The sequence below is a fragment of the Rhineura floridana genome, chromosome 3 (assembly GCF_030035675.1).
Source record: "Rhineura floridana isolate rRhiFlo1 chromosome 3, rRhiFlo1.hap2, whole genome shotgun sequence".
NCBI lineage: Eukaryota > Metazoa > Chordata > Lepidosauria > Squamata > Rhineuridae > Rhineura > Rhineura floridana.
Window position 1 is genome coordinate 74,047,941 of NC_084482.1, and position 21,548 is coordinate 74,069,488.

The window sequence follows — 21,548 nt, forward strand, 5'->3', positions numbered from 1 at the left end:
ATAAATACAGAGACATACAGACTGATCAGACCTTCATCAAGACTTCAAGAGGTTGTGGGTGGATGCAGTGTGTGCTGTTGCTGTTTCTTATACTCATTGATGACTTGCGTCTCCAAGTATTGTCTGTCACCACTTGCCTGCTGCGAAGAACCAAAACCATGTCTTGCAGCCCCATGTTAGGAATGACTTGGCCACTGAATGCTTTGTTCCAGAGGAACTTAAAATGTAATTTTGCCTTTGTTCAAGGCACATCTGTCAATCCCCTATTCCCCCCAATACTAGACTTCCTTATTGACAGAGCATCTCATATCCATCGCCAGAAACCTAGTGACTCATAAGGCACTAGTGAATTATTTGTAACAGCTGCTTTAGGGGAATATTTCTCAAATATTTTACCTCAAACCTAGCATACCAGCCATCTTTTTCACAGGTGAGCTTACAACAATCCTAGCACACTTGCATACAGGCAGTTGCTGAGGGTTTGGGGGTTAAGGAGACAATAATAAGAGAGGGCATTAGAAAAGGCATGGAACAGAACCTTTCTGGCACCTCCTAAAACCACAAATGGGAAACAATATTAAAACAGCCCATCTGCTCAAATCAGGTCAGGATGATGGAGCAAAGTGGGGCAGCAGTGTCTCTCCCACATCCAATGGGCAATCAATGACAATCGTCTCTTAGAGGGTATTCAGTCTATCTGTCTTGGTTGAGGGTAGAAGACTCCATTTGCCTCAAGTTCCTATAAGTCCCTGGAATGTTGAGCCCTGCCTGGTGTACCAAACTACTCTAAGTGGTCTCACCCCCCCCTCACTATTCTGAAAACCACGGAAGTAGTGGGATGCCCTCTACACACAACCCCATGGTTTAAGTAAACCTGCATTTATTTGCATATGGCTAATAAATGAGCAGCAAGCTGAGCTGACATCAAAGCTCCTGCACTTGTATGCAGCAGGCAACAGTGCTGTGACATTACTGTAGAACTACACAGCACAAGCTCAGTACATGCTGTCTCTTTGCAACAGACTTTCAGCTCAGCTCAGCCCCAACTTGACACACCAGTGCCATGTACAACCTCTGCAGCAAAGTTGTAGAGATGGGAAGTACTGTAAATCCGACTGTATCAACTAATCTGATCATATCGACCATCATATGACTGTGTGGTTACCATCTGTGCAAATGTAACATGCCTACATCCCTTTGAGATGAGGCAAATTAGTGAGTGGTACTACATAGTTCACAGGACACCAGCACCCCAAAGTTAAGCAAGCATGCAAAAAAGAGGCAGCATGCTACCTGAGTCCTGGGCATTTCTGGGTGCTTACTGGAATCTAGGCAAATGTCATCATTTATAGCAGCTGGATCCACTTTCAGCACTTAAAATGTTACTCCCCAGGCCAGCTTCACTGTTTCGTGGGTGTCAGGAGACCATAGGGATGTCAAAAGGCTGGATATGCCAAACTGCCTCCCGGTCCTCCTTGCCCAGATTCAGCTGCTAATGCCCCTGTTTTTTTGTAAAATGTTTAATTCCCTTTCCATTGTCCTAGATTTGCAGAGGCCGTATGTGTCAAGAGAATGCTTTCTGCTCTTCACTTTGCATCCATGCAGCCAAGTCAAATCTAGCCCCAGGATGTTAAAAAGTTTATAGAAAGTGCCATCTTGGAGATACCTCTGGTGGACACGATACTACACAGTACAGATACAGTACAGAAGGACATGGTTGTTCCAGCAAGAAAACACAGGAAAGAAACAGAAATAAAGAGTTAATTAGTTATGTATCAAGGAGAATATCACAAGACCACCCAGAGCAGGACAAGGGTTAGGGATAGTCTGTCCAAGAGACCCAACAAGGGAGGTTAATACTTGCATAATTCAGGAGTGTAAATAGGACAATGGGAAAGAGACAATGTGTGGAGGGATTGCTTCTAAAGCAGATGTGCTCTGTTCTGTGGGGTGTGTGTGTGTCTGTTTCTGCTTCCACACTGGAAGAAAGTTATAGATTGAGTACTTTGCAAAAAAAAGTACATAGATTTAGTGGAGATTACCTAAAGCATTTACAGAGTAGAAGCACAATATGACTGATTATGAGTGGTCAAGAACCTAGTGTTTGTTTACACAGCTCTGGCAGGCGGCTAGAACCACATAAGTTTGAGCAGGGGGAGAGAATGAAGTAGCCCTCAATCTCATTTCTGTGGCTATGGTGGCTATATACTGTAGTGGCTAATCCCAACTCTCTGGTATCTGCAGTGTAGTTGTATGTTGCCTTCTCCTTGAGGGGTGATGGCCTGCAAGACAGCCTTCTCTGTAATGGCCCCAAAACTGTGGCACTCCCTCCTTACACAGATGCATCAGGTGCCATTTCTTTACAGCTTTAGGAAGTCATTGAAGACTCACCTCTTCTCCTTGGGCTTTGACAGTTGAACTGTTATTGTTAGTGTGTTCCTCTATATACCATCTGGTTTCTTGATATGTATGCACTGTATTGTATGGGATTTTGGGGTGGAGGTGGGGGTTTTTTTGTATCATATTTCTTTTAGATGTAATCTGCCCTGAGATTTTATGGTGAAGAGTGGGTAACAAATATAATTAATAATGATGATAATACATTCAGACAGAACTATATTTGTTGCACATGTTTCAATTTTGTAGATATAAATAAAATTAAGCTGGCCTTGGGACAGAAATAGAGCATAAGTGTGTGTGGGTCTGAACATGTATGTATGCATTTTCGTACATTAAAAAGCAGCTTTGAGTTTTCTCTTGAGATACTTGTGTCATGTGTGAATACTATTAATGTAGGAGAAAATTCAGAAGCAAAGTATGTCCCTGTCAATGCAGACTTTTTAGGAGCTTATTTACAATAAAGCTGATGTTAAATCTTGCATGTGAAAACAACCTATGACTGTGTGGTGGAAGCTAGGATTTCAGCTTCAACAAAGAAATACTTTCCTTGAGGTGATGACATCCTTGTTAGGTTAAATAATGGGCTTGTTAGGTTTAATAATCCTTGTTAGGTTAAATAATCTGCTTGAAAAAAGGGGGTGCTATTACAGGAAAAGAAGGAATGAGGTTCATGGGATCTGGACGGGCACTAGTTGGACATGTGCATTAGGACTGGAATCTCCAAACCCCACCAACTTTTTGAGATTTTAGGTGGCATTGCCTTCATCTTTTAAAACATATGCCATGAAAGCTAGAAGGTTTTCTATATTAAAAGCAGCAATTGCACTGGATCCTACTTTCACCTGGAAGACCAATGTTCAAACCTAGCCTTGCCTTATAGAGAGCAGTCTTAATTCATCTTCAGTTTTCCACTTTGAAAATGAGAATAGTAGCGACCTACTCCATGGGATTTCTGAGAACAACAAAATAAACCACTCAAACAAAAAATCAGAAACCTCTTTGTAGAAATGCTAAATATATGATGATGACAACAATTTTGTGCCAACTCTTTGCCATTTCTGTGCCCTGTGTAGAAATACTAATAAATAAATAACCCTCACTTGTAGCTGCAAGTGAATTTGGAAACTAGCTGAAACTCTTGATAGCGTTACCAGTAGCAGTAACAGTTGGGCTTAAAGAAGATGCAAGGCAAACTATTTTGGTTTAAAAAAAGGTATAATTTCTGCTAGTGGGCAGTTCTGAGGAGACAAGTGATACTGCCCTCTAGTGGGTAGAACTTCTTTTACACAACAATCACGATAGCTGCCCAGATGAAACTTTCTTAGTAGACAGACAATGCTGCATTGTAGCTCTTGGAATTCATACTCTTCCCATATTCATCTCTAATAAGCATGTTTTGCAGGTTTTTGTAATGTTTGGACAACAAAACATGACCTTTGATGATGATTATGGTGCGGTGGAGTTGGTGGAGGTATGTTTGCATTTTGTTTTTGCTGCAATGTCTTTTTTTCAGTATTTTTACTGCTGTTTTTGCATTATTTGAGAACCAGTGTTGCATAGTAGTTAGGGTGTTGGACTATGAACTGGGAGGTCAGGGTTCGAATCCCCACACAGCCATGAAGCTCACTGGGTGACCTTGGGCCAGTCACTGCCTCTCAGCCTCAGAGGAAGGCAATGGTAAGTCCCCTCTGGATACTGCTTACCATGAAAACCCTCTTCATAGGGCCGCCATAAGTCAGAATCAACTTGAAGGCAGTCCATTTCCATTTTCCATTTTGCATTATTTGGTGTCATTTTAGCTTGTTCTTAATTTCTGTCACTGTTATATATTTACACACATATATATTTGAGAGAGAGAGAGTTATTTATGTATGCTGCCTTGAGGGCTTTTAGAGTGAGAAGATAGGGCATACTTTTAAAAAAAGAAAATAAATGCATTTAACTATGATGCATCTACAAGTCTTATTGTCTGTTTCCAGCCTTAATAAGAAGAGCCCTCTGAAGTTGGAGAAACAGGGTATGATTGTGGCATACTGGCTGTATGGCTTTGCAGCCATTCTGCTGTTGTACTGTGCAGATAACCTTGGGGGCTGGATCTAGACTTAGACATACTTAAAGCAGACTCATTGAAATCAATGGAATTTAAGGTTGTCATGACTATCTTAAGCCCTATTAATTGGGGCTTAATAGGTCTACTCTAAGCATGTCTAAGTCTACATCCAGCCCAGTGTCTCTTTGCTCCCTGCCCCCACATGCTTTCCCACCTCCCTCTCACCTTGGTAGCCCCAGAGGCTGGTTTGTTGCTGGCATTATAGTCAGTGTTCTGGAAGCCTGGGAGGTAGTTGAAGCTGACACGTTGATCATCCATCCGCCGGCTCTGTGTGTGTGCCAGCATTTCCAAGAAGTTGTCCATCTCTGGTGGTGGGCTGGGGCTGTCCTCTGCCCAAGAAACAGAAATGGCCATTAGGGAAGGGTATACAGAAGGAGCACAGCGCTAGGATTTAGCCTGCCTTAAGTATCATGGACATCTTATGCAGTAGGCTCAGACTTTTCTATCAGTGCATTTGGGGACCTGTACTGAGCGGCCAGTATTTGGTTTATAATCCGAACACAAAAAGCATCCTGTCATTTGTATAGCATTGTTCTGTGGAATCAGGTTTCCTGATGCAGGGCGTTGGATTTGTTAGATCCCAATTTGGTAGAGCTACAAGATGGTTTCACTGAGAAGGCAGCATCTGAGCATTGCTGTTTTAATCTAGAAGGGAGCCTCACAGACCACATTCAGAGTTGCCAATGTATTAACTTTCTCCATTTCTGAATGGTTGACCTTGTTAGGGAATCATGGGGACTATCCCAAGCCCTCTTAGACCTCTGGAGAACTTGCAACATCCTGTTTCAATGTGTATCCCAACTCCATCATAAAAGGAGCACCTTCCTATTAAAAATTAAGTTCTGGACCCTAGGAACAAATATTACAGTGGTTTCCCTATATCTTGCCTTTTGCATTTGTATCCAGCCCTTCCAGATGAAAGTAAGACCTCTATGCCTACAGGCTCAGGCTTCTTCTTAGACATCCGGTGTTGGGGTGGAAAATGGCGACACAGAATTTTTGATGACAGCCTGTTGATTCCACCTACTACAGTACTACTGCAGTCATATCCTTGCTCATCTGGCTCCAGGTCTGGGTTGTGATATTCCTCATCTTTTCATGATTGCTCAGCCAGTGTTTGAAACAATCTTCATGGGCAAACCAAGCTATTAGTTAGAGGATCTTGATTGTGCAATAGAAAAGCATTCAAGACTGTAGTCCATTTTCTTTGACACTTTTGTGTAGTGCAGTCAAGATCCTCTAGGTAATGGCTTGGTTTGTGGCTGTGTGGGGATTCAAACCCTGGTCTCCCAGGTCGTAGTCCAACACTCTAACCACTACACCACACTGGCTCTCTGGCTGGAGAACTGCACTGCAAAATTTGGAGAGGTGTGGATTTCAAAGCATGACTTTGTTTTGGTTCACGTATTGTTTCAAAAAGTGCAATTTAGGTAGGTTCACCTTTAAAAGTAAACTGAATTGAATTTCTTCTCCATCCCTCATTCTGTCATGCATACAGGTTTCTCAAGCTACTGGCTTTTTACCTATGATTCTATAAAGGCTTTATGACCTGCAATAGAATTTCTCATGGAGATCCATTAACTAATCTTCACATATTATCCACATCTAGGACTGGAACCAGCAATTTTATGAGGAAGTGACCTCCAAGGAGACAGGCGGACTTCACCTAGGTAGGTGGGACCAAGATCTTTGCTAGCTTTCCCAAAAATTCACTCACCAAACACATGGTTCTTGACCTGAACCTTTCCCCCCTTACTTGCTCCTCTCACCCAGCCTTGGTTAACTCACTCTTCTCAGGGTGTGAGCCACTCTTGTGAACAATCTGAATGTTGCAGCGTTGCTCATCCATGCGCCCTCCCTGTACATGGCTCAGCAGATTGAAGAATCCTTCTTGTTCTGGGGAACCCGACTGCAAAAGAAGAGCAATGAATAAACAGGGCCTGACATCACCTACCCATGTGCCCTTCCCGGCCTTCATCAGCAACATGAGGAGCAAAGCTATGTAGTTCTCTAACTTTTTGCAAAGGACTCTGCAAGGACCGGGTGGCGAGAGGCACACCATTATGCCTTCTGTGGGTTTTTCTACCTTCTTATACGATACTGGATTACACACTATTTTTTTCCCCAGGATGGCTCTCAGGCAGTGCCATGTGGGCTTTCCTTCCTCTCTGGATCCTTTCTCCATCTGGCAGAGCTGGAATTTTGGGGAAAGCGGCTTCCTCTGCCTTGTCAGACTAAACCAGTCAGGAAGCAAGGATGGCCTCCACAGCATTTTATGGACAGACATGTGTAGTCATAAGACTGGCTTCACCAGCTATAATACTTAGCATTTATAGAGCTTATGTTGAGTATCCAAAGCAGCTCACATACATCTCCTCAACGATCCTTACAGCAGCTCTGCAAGTAAGGTAGGCAAATAGTATTGTCCCCATATTGCAGATGGGGCCATAAGGACTGAGGAAGAAAGAGGCTTCCTGAGGGCTTCCTGAGAGTTTGTGGCAACAGTGAGATTTGAACAGGCGACTTCCTGGCTCACAGCTGTCACACTTAAGCCAGGGAAGGGGAACCTGTGGCCCTCCAGATGTTATTGAACTACAGTTCCCATCATCCTTGACCTCTGGCCATGCTGGTTGGGCTGATGGGGGTTGGAGTCCAACAACACCTGGAGGGCCACAGGTTTCCCGTTCCTGCTCTTAGTCAAGGCATGACATCAGACACTATGAAATCCAGACATCTGTAAAGGTAAATCATAAATGCTTTAAAAGCATAGGATTTTTAAAAAATGCATAAAACTATAGGTGCATTGTTTTTTGAGCTTTAGGTTTTATGTCCTCTGTTCCTCCAGTCAACCCACTGGAGGAAAATGCTAAAGAAAAATATCAGGAATCTGCATAACACTTAAGCTGGATGATGGAAAAGGCAAACAGGGAGCGGCATGAGTTGTGAGTGTGTGTGTGTTTTGTATGTGTCTGAGGATGTGTTTGCCTTGTTCATTGGGCTGCTGGGGAAAGACCAAAGTGAACAGTTTCATCTGGAAAGTGAAAAAGGATAAGAACATAAGAACATAAGAAGAGCCTGCTGGATCAGGCCAGTGGCCCATCTAGTCCAGCATCCTGTTCTCACAGTGGCCAACCAGGTGCCTGGGGGAAGCCCGCAAGCAGGACCTGAGTGCAAGAACATTCTCCCCTCCTGAGGCTTCCGGCAACTGGTTTTCAGAAGCATGCTGCCTCTGACTAGGGTGGCAGAGCGCAGCCATCATGGCTAGTAGCCATTGATAGCCCTGTCCTCCATGAATTTGTCTAATCTTCTTTTAAAGCCATCCAAGCTGGTGGCCATTACTGCATCTTGTGGGAGCAAATTCCATAGTTTAACTATGCGCTGAGTAAAGAAGTACTTCCTTTTGTCTGTCCTGAATCTTCCAACATTCAGCTTCTTTGAATGTCCACGAGTTCTAGTATTATGAGAGAGGAAGAACTTTTCTCTATCCACTTTCTCAATGCCATGCATAATTTTATACACTTCTATCATGTCTCCTCTGACCCGCCTTTTCTCTAAACTAAAAAGCCCCAAATGCTGCAACCTTTCCTCGTAAGGGAGTCGCTCCATCCCCTTGATCATTCTGGTTGCCCTCTTCTGAACCTTTTCCAACTCTATAATATCCTTTCTGAGATGAGGCGACCAGAACTGTACACAGTATTCCAAATGCGGCCGCACCATAGATTTATACAACGGCATTATGATATCGGCTGTTTTATTTTCAATACCTTTCCTAATTATTGCTAGCATGGAATTTGCCTTTTTCACAGCTGCCGCACACTGGGTCGACATTTTCATCGTGCTGTCCACCACAACCCGAGGTCTCTCTCCTGGTCAGTCACCGCCAGTTCAGACCCCATGAGCGTATATGTGAAATTAAGATTTTTTGCTCCAATATGCATAATTTTACACTTGTTTATATTGAATTGCATTTGCCATTTTTCCGCCCATTCACTCAGTTTGGAGAGATCTTTTTGGAACTCTTCGCAATCCTTCTTTGTTTTAACAACCCTGAACAATTTAGTGTCGTCAGCAAACTTGGCCACTTCACTGCTCACTCCTAATTCTAGGTCATTAATGAACAAGTTGAAAAGTACAGGTCCCAATACCGATCCTTGAGGGACTCCACTTTCTACAGCCCTCCATTGGGAGAACTGTCCGTTTATTCCTACTCTCTGCTTTCTGCTTCTTAACCAATTCCTTATCCACAAGAGGACCTCTCCTCTTATTCCATGACTGCTAAGCTTCCTCAGAAGCCTTTGGTGAGGTACCTTGTCAAACGCTTTTTGAAAGTCTAAGTACACTATGTCCACTGGATCCCCTCTATCTATATGCTTGTTGACACTCTCAAAGAATTCTAATAGGTTACTGAGACAGGACTTTCCTTTGCAGAAGCCATGCTGGCTCTGCTTCAGCAAGGCTTGTTCTTCTATGTGCTTAGTTAATCTAGCTTTAATCATACTTTCTACCAGTTTTCCAGGGACAGAAGTTAAGCTAACTGGCCTGTAATTTCCGGGATCTCCTCTGGATCCCTTTTTGAAGATTGGCGTTACATTTGCCACTTTCCAGTCCTCAGGCACGGAGGAGGACCCGAGGGACAAGTTACATATTTTAGTTAGCAGATCAGCAATTTCACCTTTGAGTTCTTTGAGAACTCTCGGGTGGATGCCATCCGGGCCCGGTGATTTGTCAGTTTTTATATTGTCCATTAAGCTTAGAACTTCCTCTCTCGTTACCACTATTTGTCTCAGTTCCTCAGAATCCCTTCCTGCAAATGTTAGTTCAGGTTCAGGGATCTGCCCTATATCTTCCACTGTGAAGACAGATGCAAAGAATTCATTTAGCTTCTCTGCAATCTCCTTATCGTTCTTTAGTACACCTTTGACTCCCTTATCATCCAAGGGTCCAATTGTCTCCCTAGATGGTCTCCTGCTTTGAATGTATTTATAGAATTTTTTGTTGTTGGTTTTTATGTTCTTAGCAATGTGCTCCTCAAATTCTTTTTTAGCATCCCTTATTGTCTTCTTGCATTTCTTTTGCCAGAGTTTGTGTTCTTTTTTATTTTCTTCATTTGGACAAGACTTCCATTTTCTGAAGGAAGACTTTTTGCCTCTAAGAGCTTCCTTGACTTTGCTCGTTAACCATGCTGGCATCTTCTTGGCCCTGGCAGTACCTTTTCTGATCTGCGGTATGCACTCCAGTTGAGCTTCTAATATAGTGTTTTTAAACAACTTCCAAGCATTTTCGAGTGATGTGACCCTCTGGACTTTGTTTTTCAGCTTTCTTTTTACCAATCCCCTCATTTTTGTGAAGTTTCCTCTTTTGAAGTCAAATGTGACCGTGTTGGATTTTCGTGGCAATTGGCCAGTTACATGTATGTTTAATTTAATAGCACTGTGGTCACTGCTCCCAATCGGTTCAACAACACTTACATCTCGCACCAGGTCCCGGTCCCCACTGAGGATTATGTCCAGGGTTGCCGTCCCGCTGGTCGGTTCCATGACCAACTGATCTAGGGAATAGTCATTTAGAATATCTAGAAACTTTGCTTCTTTGTCATGACTGGAACACATATGCAGCCAGTCTATGTCCGGGTAGTTGAAGTCACCCATTACTACCACATTTCCTAGTTTGGATGCTTCCTCAATTTCATATCTCATCTCAAGGTCTCCCTGAGCATTTTGATCAGGGGGACGATAGATCGTTCCCAGTATTAAGTCCCTCCTGGGGCACGGTATCACCACCCACAACGATTCTGTGGAGGAGTCTGCCTCTTTTGGGGTTTCGAGCTTGCTGGATTCAATGCCTTCTTTCACGTACAGAGCAACTCCGCCACCAATACGTCCTTCCCTGTCCTTCCGATATAGTTTATATCCAGGGATAACCGTATCCCACTGGTTTTCTCCATTCCACCAGGTCTCCGTTATGCTCACTATATCAATGCTCTTCTCTAAGACCAAGCACTCCAGTTCTCCCATCTTGGTTCGGAGGCTCCTAGCATTAGCGTACAGGCACTTGTAAGCAGTGTCTCTCTTCAAGTGTCTTTGGCACTTGTGGTTAGGCCTGTGGTAATTTTGCTCTTCTGAATTTATATCCTGTGCCCCTGCTCTCACAATGCCTACTTCTAGGCCTACCCCTTTTAAAATTTCATCATTTCTTTGGTTTTTATCCCAGGGGGGAGGTTTATTCCGAACCGGACCTTTCTCAGCTCCTGTCGGGTTTCCCCCCTCAGTCAGTTTAAAAGCTGCTCTGCCACCTTTTTAATTTTAAGTGCCAGCAGTCTGGTTCCATTCTGGTTCAAGTGGAGCCCGTCCCTTTTGTACAGGCCCGGCTTGTCCCAAAATGTTCCCCAGTGCCTAACAAATCCGAACGCTTCCACCCGACACCATCGTCTCATCCACGCATTGAGACTGCGAAGCTGGGCCTGTCTGGCTGGTCCTGCGCGTGGAACCGGTAGCATTTCAGAGAAAGCCACCTTGGAGGTCCTGGCTTTCAGCATCCTACCTAGCAACCTAAATTTTGCTTCCAGGACCTCACGGCTGCATTTCCCCATGTCGTTGGTGCCAACATGCACCACGACCACTGACTCCTTCCCAGCACTGTCTACCAAACTATCTAAACGATGGGCGATATCCGCAACCTTCGCACCAGGCAGGCAAAACACCTTGCGGTCTACACGCCCGTCACACACCCCACTGTCTATGTTCCTAATGATCGAATCACCCACTACAAGGATCCCTCCACCCCCTGGAGATATATCCTCCGCACGAGAGGATAGCTGCTCATCCCCCAAGGAATGGGTCCTTTCTAAGGGATCGTTTCCCTCTTCCTCAGCTGGATGCTCTCCTTCCCCGAGACCATCGTTCTCCATGATAGCAGGAGAGCTATCATTGTTGGAGTGGGACACAGCTATAACGTCCCTGAAGGCCTCCTCCGCACACCTCTCTGCCTCTCTCAGCTTTTCCAGGTCCGCCACCTTGGCCTCAAGGAAATGAAGTCGTTCCCGGAGAGCCAGGAGCTCATTGCACCGAGAGCACACCCACGACTTCTGTCCAACAGGCAGATAGTCGTACATGCTGCAGGCGGTGCAAAACACTGGAAAGCCCCCACACCCCTGCTGCCTTCTTACCTGCATAGTTTTGTTTAAGGTTTATTACGTTAATGGGTTGGAGACTGCGGTTTAGTTGAGGTCAGGGAACAAACGGGCAGAGTGGGGGGCCCTGGCCTCCTCGCCCTGCTGCCGAACTCGCTCTGCTGCTTAACTCGCCTTGACGCTTCGTCAGCTGGGGCTCCCTCTAGCTCGTGGAGCAGCATCCAGAGTTAAGAGTTACAGAGGCTTTTTGTGAAGCTAGGGTGACAGGCAGGTCAAAATATATGGAGCAGGAGGGTGTCTTTCTTAAAAACATGCATATTGTTCCCTTGGAATCAACAGCATCTGTTAGGACAGCTTTCACCAACTTGCTACCCTCCAACTGTTTTGGACTGCAACTCCTCTCAGGGAATTAGTCCAAAACAACTGAAGGGTGCCTAGTTAGTGAAGGCTGTTTTAGGATTTTCTCTGACATTTTCCCATTAGGTGACTTGTCAGTTCACTGCTAAAGATATGGGATTTTAACATTATCCTCTGTAGTAGCTCAAAGAAATAGGGCATAATGCAGAAATCAGCTCTTTATTTGTAATCACACAAACCAGCTTAGTTAGAAATTCATCACTTTCAGTATAAAAATGGCATTTCTTCAAGCACACACTCAATAAAGGAAGCCAAACGTAATGCTTATTTCAGTTTCCCAAAGCTGCTTAGCATAGTGTAGCAAAAGTTATGATTATTAACTAAATTTATATCTCGCCCTTCCTCCCAGTAGGAGCCCAGTTCTAATCATTCCTTAATTTATCCCATAGTGCCAGCCAATTCTCCAACAGAGTGAAGGCTGGTGATCAGTGGCAACACACACATCCATCTTTTGACAGTCACTTAGTTTAAATAAACTAGGGCTTTTTATAGCCACTTGCCCAAAGTCCAAGATAACCTTTTGGCACATGTGAGGAACCTTTGGCCCGCCAGATGTTGCTGAACAACAACCCCCATCATCCCTGGTCATTGGCCATGCTTGCTGGGGCTGATGGGAGTTGTAGTTCATTAATATCTGGAGGGCCATAGGTTCCCCACACCTGCGTTATAGACCATCTGCATCTTGAGATAAGCATTCTTGTAGTAAACAAATGTCATTATAAGAGAAAGGGGGGACCTGTGGCACTCCAGATGTTGCTGGACTCCAGAGCTCCCATCATCCCTGCCCATTGGCCATGCTGGCTGGGGCTGATGAGAGCTGAAGTCCAACAACATCTGGAGGGCCACAGGTTTCCCACACCTGTTATACAGGATGACAGCATGCCTGGATCAAGTACACTGAGTGTGATATGATATTTCTGATCTATACAATATTTCTGATCTATAATAACCCCCTTGATGTTTCCTTACTTTCCTTTATTACATTACACGTTCCTCGCCTAATTTGCTAATTTTTGGCTTTTATTTCTTTCTTTAAAATATTGCTAGGCCACCCTTCACCCAATGGAGTCCTAGGCATAATAGACATAGACATTAATCAAAAATACAAATCCAATAAAACAATATCCATCAAACCCTGGGTTGTGGGAAACCACTGCCACCTGGGGTTGCCTGTTACATGTGCAGATGCTGAAACTGACACACACAATGCGTATTTAATTCCCTACACATGCAAGTAATATGTCCATGGGACACTCGTCATGTGTGAAGCTGCCCCCTCAGCCACCAAAATGTTCAGGTTAGAGAAGAGCATAAAGCCCTAACCTGCACTAGTGCTGTGCACAAGAGGACAGTGAGTTCTTACTGTACCAAGGCAACTATGTCTGTCTGACTAAAGCAACAAATGTTGACGTAGAAGCTCTGAATGATGGAGAATCCACCCACCTCCTCCCATGCAACCACTCCCATTACTTAATTCCCAATACGACTAAACATTGAGGACACATTTCTAGTCATTCCCAGTCCCCGATTATCACTTTCCTTTTTGTACCAGATTTGAAAACCTGTACAACCTCTCTCAGAAAGTTTGTATTCAGAAAAGTCTACTTTTCTCATTAATAGAACGTGGTCAGTTGGCATTCCTTTATCACCCCAAAGCTTTGTTTTCCCATCCTTCCTCAAATAGTCTGCGTCTGTGTTAGAATTGCTTAATATTTTTTTAATAATGTTTTTAACCTTTTTAAAGTTGTTGTTTTTAATGTTTTTAACACTGTTTTGTTTTAATGTATGTTAAGATCTGTTTGTATGATGTTTTAAAGTGTTTTTAGCGCTTTGTTTGCCACCCTGGGCTCCTGCTGGGAGGAAGGGCAGGATACAAATTAAATAAATAAATAATAAACAATAATTATCATGTCTGTGGATTTCCAGCTTCAGAAATTATGCAATTGGGTGTGTGTTCAGGTTTGAGGTATTTCAAAAACAAAAAATGTGTTCCTTTGTCCTTTGTGAAACAACAGAACTAGAGCTCCCCAGCATGTTATTGCATAGAGGCAGATCTCGGTAACAGAGATGGGTAATCAATAGTTATGTATGTTTCTTCTTCCCAGTTGGCCTTGGTGCAACCTGATACCTGCATAGCACCAAAAAAAGGCTTGTTTGAATGTCTGCTACCTCCGCCCACATGCTGTCTTAAGACTCTTATCAGATGGAGACTCAGAGTTACCATCAGCCATTTTTTTCTTCCTTCCCTCACCCCCCCAGCTTTGTTTACCATCTTCTACTAGAGAACTTGAACGCTTGCTCACTATGTTGTGCTATTTTTCTTAGCCTAATAAAGGTATTAGCCTAATATGGATTTTGCACTTTTTTTTAGGCCACCTTTTAGGCCACCTGGGTACCTTTTACTTTTGTTAATTGGATTTTAGCTTCAGAGAAAATTAATTTCATTATCTACATGGGAATCATGTCAGCCTTCACTTCAGAAACAAACACATGGTTGGAATGTCATCCGTCTCTCCCAAGTATGGGCTGTGTTTCCTGTTTTCTTCTTTCAAATTATGAGAAATTATTGAGGTTACGTGAGTTGTGAAGGATGGGAACAATCTTTTAGATGTCTTTGCTTTACCAGGCCTTGGTTTAGCTTTTAGATGTAACTCGCAGTCAGTCAGAAAGCTGCTTTCTGATTTGAATATGCAAGTTCTTGTAAGTGAGGAAGACTACAGCCTTTACAAGGGGTTAAAATCCATTTGCTTTTTTGTTTTGTTTTTCTCTCTCTTCATAATTAAGTGCCTGCAAATGCATGCTTTGTTTTTTACTTAGAAATTTGCTGCTGATTACATTACCAGGAATCAGATGCATCTCAGTGCTTTGTTTCAAAGTTAATATGTTTATTTTATTTCCCAGGTACAATACAAACAATAGCAAACAGTATTACAAGAAGTCAAATTTGACTTCTTTCCCATTTCAGTTAAGAAGGGGGAGCAGCTGTACTGAAGTTGATAACCTATGCTTAACGTTTTGGGAATTGTTTTGAGTAAACTCACATTGCACAGTATAAGAAGAGACAGATAATTCCGTAAGATCAGCGTTCTCTTGTGTGATCATGTGGCTGGCCCAATTAGGCAACTTCAACCATTTTCTCATGCCACTAGTGGTCCTTGCTTGGTAGTTTTGAACATGTCCCAATAGAGCCCTAGCGGTCTATCCCCAAACTCAGAGAACAGGCACAAACACAAACGAAATTATCCTAACTGAAACCAGACAAATTGTATAATGTACAAATAATATTTTCAATAACACAAATACATCATTCCCTTTATTTCTGATGTTCAGGCTGTGAGTGCTGTTGCTTATGTGGCCAAAGGAGTACCACCTGGGTACAAGAGGGAGGTATCAGTAAGCTCGGGGAAGCCCCAAGATTTGCAGAAGTACAAAATAAGAAGAAAAGAGTAAGCAGGGGAAGGGAAATCCTCAGACAGCCCAATGAGGATTGAGCATGCTCCGTGGCACTGGCCATGGACTGCTGACTGTTGCGACGAAAACAGAAAACTGGGGAGTAGGATGATGGAATGGAGTGGCTGGAAGCCTGAACAGTACAACATTTTGTTGCACATCCCACTTGTAATGTACAAATTTCAAATATCCACAAGATAATAACTGATAAAATGCAGTCCGTATTACATGGATGAGGGCTCAAAATTTAAAAACGACTAAAAGAAAGTTGGTTCACATTAACTACATACTTGTATTATCTTGAAAAACAGTCTGCTGTTCAGTCTGAATTTTGGATAGTCATAAAAACACAAAGCTTCATAGCTGTGCAGGCAACGGTCAGTGAAAGTGCAAAGCAAATTGAAAGGTGGAGTGAAGGTCCTGCAATCCTCACCACTTCACACCTTTGAAAGTTTTCAGCGTCTCTCATGTTATAGACCGGATTGTTATGGAATCCAAGACACAAAGGCCTCAATCCAAGAAACCTAATAAATAAATGGAATTCTGAGAAAACTAGAGACAGAAGCCATCTGGAGTTTGAGAATGTTAAATCCCTTGCGTAAACATTTCAAACGAAGGACTGGAACACCAATATGGGCAAAAGAATAGGTATCCGGTGTGTGCCTTCCATTCAGGGCCTAGACTGGGCAGCCAGTATAGTTCAAGGGACACCCATCATGCCAAAAGCAGTTTCTTGTGCTGCTTCCAGCATGGCCAACTTTCCACATGAGCCTAGAGTATCATTCCCTACCTCATCCCCAATCTTTGATATTTGAGGGATCTCTGACACAAATTTAAGATTGCTATTTGAGGGATCTCTGACACAAATTTAAGATTGCTATTTCCTCACCTAAATCTTGAAATGCTCTGAGGAACTGAGTTAAGTCTGCATTTACTGGTGAGATAGTGCTAGTTATTAGGCTAGGGAAGGGGGGAGGTGATGCAGAAAGAAGAAATAACCAAAGTGATTTATTCAAGCACAGGATCTCAAGTCTGTCATATAGTAAAAATCAGCCCATTCCTCTTGAACTAAAATGATTTAAGTCAGGAGTTGCTAATCTGGTGCCCTCCTGTTTGTTGGACTCCTGACGGCTCTCACTGTTGGCCATGCTGGCTGAGGCTGATGGGAGTTGGAGTTCAACAACATCTGCAGAATTACAGGTTAGCCACCCCTAATTGATTCATGAAGTTCAAAGTCACAAGGCCCCTCAATCCTGTCCTCTAGTTGCATTTAAACTCTTCATTAAAAAATATAAATTAAGATCAACTTTGAAATGGAAGGGAATAAATCTGGATGCTTTCTAATAAGAATCCATAAAAGGGGCATATTGATTTTGATTAAGGGCATCTTGTAGTTATCATGTGGGAATGGTGAACATCAAGTAACACAGGGTCACCTTTCTATGGACTCCCTTCTAAGGTCAAAATCTATGCAAGGGGACTAGAGAGGATGCCAGACTATAAAGCACAAGGAGGGGAAGTCTGTGGCCCTCTAAATGTGGTTGGACTCCAGCTATCATCAGCTGTAGGCAGTATGGCCAGTGGATGATGGGAGCTGAAGTTCACCAAGTGGAGGGCCACAGGCTCCTCACTCCTGCTATAAAGAAAATGTTTGGTAACAGCATTTTCAGACTGAAGCTTGAAACCCAACTGCAGATAATCCAAATCACAAAGTGATATACATGTTAAGAGGAGTATGTAAATACAGCATTTTCCTAGTAGGCCAAATAATTGCTTTTGACAGGCTTGCTCACACATGTTTTATAATGGTCAAAATGGTGTTTGTAGTATGCATGACCCATCTCTTTAGGAACAGGCAGAAGGAGACACTATGTTGTTACATTACTGAATGCAACTCCTTACCTGCTCTGAGGTTTCACTTCAGTTGCCCATTAGTTTGTTTTACAATAAGCTGCTCTAGCTTGCCAAGCCTCTGCGAGGCTAAAAAGCTAGTTATCTTCCTGAATGCTTGCTTTGCCATATGAACGGGCTGGATTCCTTGTTCTTGGTGTCATGGCTCAGAGTGGGAAAGGGTGCCCCACTGCTGAGTGGATCAGGCCTGGCTTAGATTCTTTGCTCTACTGCAGAAATCCTGAAGAAACTCGTCAAAGTAACAGCCTATTTTATGAATGGGCACTGTGAACTTAAATCATTGCTGACAACTACAGCATAAGGTGGACAGACACAGCCAGCGTTTGAGGGTGCAATGCTGTCTTTTATACCTAGAATAATCTTACTGCTCCTGTCTCTCTCAATGCACTTTCAGGAACTGCTTTGATAGTTAGAAGTGGTTCTTATACACACACAACTGCACAATTAGCCCTCCACTGTGACTGTCCACAGAATGTTGTCTTTCACATCAGCAAACATCCCACATTCGTACTTGCTGAATACAGACGAACACGTGGGTGTTTGCCCATATGCATGTTGCATTGGCTACAAACTAACTGCATTAACAGCACCAATAAATGACATTAAACAATCTGGAAACCTGCAGCCAAAGAATTGTCTTGCTAATCCTCCAAATCAATATGTGAAATTGCCTCTGATAACATTTTCCCTTAAGCCTTCTCTTTTTTCACCTTTCTTCTCTTCAGGTTCCTTTTTTGTAGTGCATTGTGTACTTTGTTCCTGTCCTTCAGCTACCTTGACTCTAGCCTCCCTGCCCCAAAGCTTTCCTACATTCTGGGCTTTCTTTCCAGTCCTCAGTCTGCTCCTCCCAAGTTACTCCCATCTCTGGGCCCTGTGTGTTTGGAAGGGTTTCCCTCAGATAAGCTGGTCTGCAAATATGTTGACAGCTTCGGAATGTTCATGAACATTCCTTGCCATCACATTAGCTCAGCCAACTGATTGTCAGAAGCTTCACCCCAAGGATAATACAGTACAGATTGTTACAGCACCTTGATTCTTGGAGTGTGACACTAGGATCAAGAGTGTCAAAAAAGCATGAACAAAATCGTGTTGACTGCCAAAACAAAATGCAACCCCCAAACAATATTGCCTGCCACACTTTGTATCGGAGTAAAAGGATCATGGGAACCAACCAACATTCTCTTAGATAAGGAAGGATAATCTTTTCATCCTACCTTTAGTCTACACTTTCCTTTCTCATGGTGGAACACAAGGATAAAAGTGAACCTACACGGCATGGGACCGCAATACCTGGTGGAACGCCACTCCCAATATGAACCTACCCGTACACTGCGCTCAACATCTAAGGCCCTCCTCCGAGTGCCATCCCATCGAGAAGCTCGGAGGGTGGTGACTAGAAATAGGGCCTTTTCAGTGGTGGCCCCCGAACTGTGGAACAGTCTCCCCGATGAGGTGCGCCTGGCACCGACGCTACTATCTTTTCGGTGCCAGGTGAAAACCTTTTTATACTCCCAGGCATTTTAAAGTGTATTTTAACAGTATTTCACTATTATTTTGTATTTTGGACGTTGTTTGGTTCTTTTATTGTTTGTTTGTTTTTGTTTCTTGATTTATTGTATTTATTGTATTTATACACTGTGCTTGTTTTATCTTTTTGTACACCGCCCAGAGAGCCTTCGGGCTTAGGGCGGTATATAAATAAAATAAAATAAATAAATAAATAAATAAATAAATAAATAAAGGGATGCTTGTGGGCACAGCTGCACGTGATTATTCCAGACCCAAAGGATAAAAACTGAAAGGAATTAGTTGGGATCAAGGATTTTGTACTCTGGATGTACTCACTGCATGAGGCATACAATTAAGAGTTTTTAAATGGTGGGAAACCCTTTATAATGTGGCAGTTAAAGTTGGAAGGGTGATGGCGGATGGGTGGGGATTGTCAACAATGCTCTTCAGTGGCTTTTAAGGTTCTTGAAGGGAAAAATGGGCTTTGGTAGCTAGGAAAAGTCTACGGTGAAAAGGAAGGGAAAGTTGTTAGTAGTGAACTTTTTACAGCAAAGGACTGGAGGAGAGAACAGGTAGGTAGGTAGGCCAAGCCACTGAGCCAAAAGACTTCCACAGTGTGAGAAAAAGTTGTTTGTTTGTTTGTTTATTTACTTATTATTTAACTTGTATCCCACCCTTCCTCCCAGCAGGAGCCCAGGGCAGCAAACAAAGCGCTAAAAACACTCAAGTTGTTGAGTGTCAAAGGTTGATCTGGTCCAGCTGATGCAGTTGGCTGACTGTTGAGTACAACAGGTGGCAAGTGAATCTTTTGGGGCAGAAGGATGCCAAAGGATTTGTACAGCTTTGCAAGCACAATGGTGGCACCAACTCCTGGTCCCAGATTAAAACAGAACCATATTGCTGCTCTGGGCAATGTGCCCAGCAAATCTTGGCGGCAGGGTCTGGGACAGGACAGTGTGCACATGTAAGGGGAGAAGGAAAGAAGAATCTGCCCCTAATGGTAAATCCCTTAGGGAGGGGGACATTAGATTGCAATGAGGTCCAACAGATGGGGTAGCGTGATGGAAGGGACACAGGAGAGTCTTGAGGAGGGTGCCGTGTCACTCACTCACTGAAAGAGGCATCTTGGTAGTCCTGGTGCTGGTATAGCAGGTGCTGGTATCATAGTCACCAAGAAAGGCACTAGGCAAGGCCTGGTACTGGCGGCCAGGCATGGACAAAGCTCTGAGTGAGCACAGGAAGAACTTCCGTGGACGCTTAACACTTCCATGACTCTTCTTCTTTATCACCTAAGAAAATGTCAGAGTTGGGATCAGATGGGGAAATGGATGCCCTAGTTTCCTTATCCCCCCTCTCCCCCCCACACACACTATGCCTGTTCGTTCCCTTCCTAACTGGTGCTCTTCTCCCTATCAGCTTTCTCTCACAGCCATTTGAATTCTCTTTTTGCAATTCTCAGGAGGCCAGGAATGGGCTTCTCAAGGGCCATGCTTACTGCTTTCCGATAAGCCATTGAGGCCAAGTGTAAGCAGATTCTCAGAATACATCCCAAATCCAGCAGTAGCCCTGGACTACCCTCTCATATGAAAAAATCCCTACCTGGGCAGACATGTTCCCACTGTGCAGGTGATGATGTTGCAGTGATGGTCTGGGATGAAATATGCAGAGAGACAAACATAATTAAGAAATGTAAGCAGCAAGACAAGCCCCAACAAAACCATTGTTCTATCATCAACTTTCATTTCCCTTGTCCTTTCCAGTGCCATCTTTTCATTGCTAGATTATGTCCCAGGTCAAAAGCCAAGGTGACCTATGGGTTGTAACCCTTTCAGGTTGCTGGATTATTATTATTATTTTGAGAGAGATGTAAAATGTAGTTTCAAAACAGTATAACCCTATAGATCCCAATGATGTCACATTTCTATAGAAATTAACTGAATAGGTATCAGGGACAGGACCTTCTCTGTGGTGGCTTCCCATATTGAAATATCCTCCTGAGGGAGACAAGGACGGTCCTTTTTCATTGGATTTTAGAAGAACTCTTAAAAGGTTTTTATTCCAGTGAACTTTGGAGTGATTTTATAGCACTGTATTTTAATAATGGGTTTATCTTATCTACTGCTGTTTTTCAGTGTTACTTAATGTTATTGGTTTATTTTATTTTTTAATTGCTTGTGAATTGATATTATTATATTGATTTATTGGTTGCTTTGTGATCCACTTTGGAAAGGGGTTGCCAACATGTTTGGGCTTGTGAGCACATTTGGAATTTTGAGAAATTGCTATGGGTACCAGTTACAAAATAGCTGCTGTGGGATGTGTGGCATATTACAAAATGGCTGCCATGGGACATGATATATCACAAAATGGCTGCCATATCTAAAAGAGCAGAAAAAGAGCCAGGATCACAAAATGCTGCAAATATGGAAGATTTTAATTTTAAAAATGTTTGTAACATGGGCATATAAAATATGGTCCAGAAACCTTCTTTGCCAAGAAAAAAATACATCTGTAACATGATTTTTATAGCTGATATTCACCAACCACCAACAAATCACAGGTCACATTTATTTCAGTGGACTGAATTGTAAAAATTACAGATCTGGCAAATGCCACACCACA

The 21,548-nt window shown here is 43.1% G+C and overlaps 1 protein-coding gene across 1 annotated transcript in view; it reads right to left on the bottom strand.

Moving 5' to 3' along the window:
- Positions 1-20,140, bottom strand: part of PCP2 (Purkinje cell protein 2) — a 31,136-nt gene extending 10,996 nt beyond the window's left edge. The window contains exons 1-3 of the mRNA XM_061616586.1: positions 20,039-20,140; positions 6,299-6,419; positions 4,665-4,839 (exon numbers count right to left, since the gene is read on the bottom strand). Coding sequence (XP_061472570.1) covers positions 4,665-4,839; positions 6,299-6,419; positions 20,039-20,140 — 398 coding nt within the window. The remainder of the gene's footprint in view (positions 1-4,664; positions 4,840-6,298; positions 6,420-20,038) is intronic.
- Between the last annotated feature and the right edge of the window lie 1,408 nt (positions 20,141-21,548).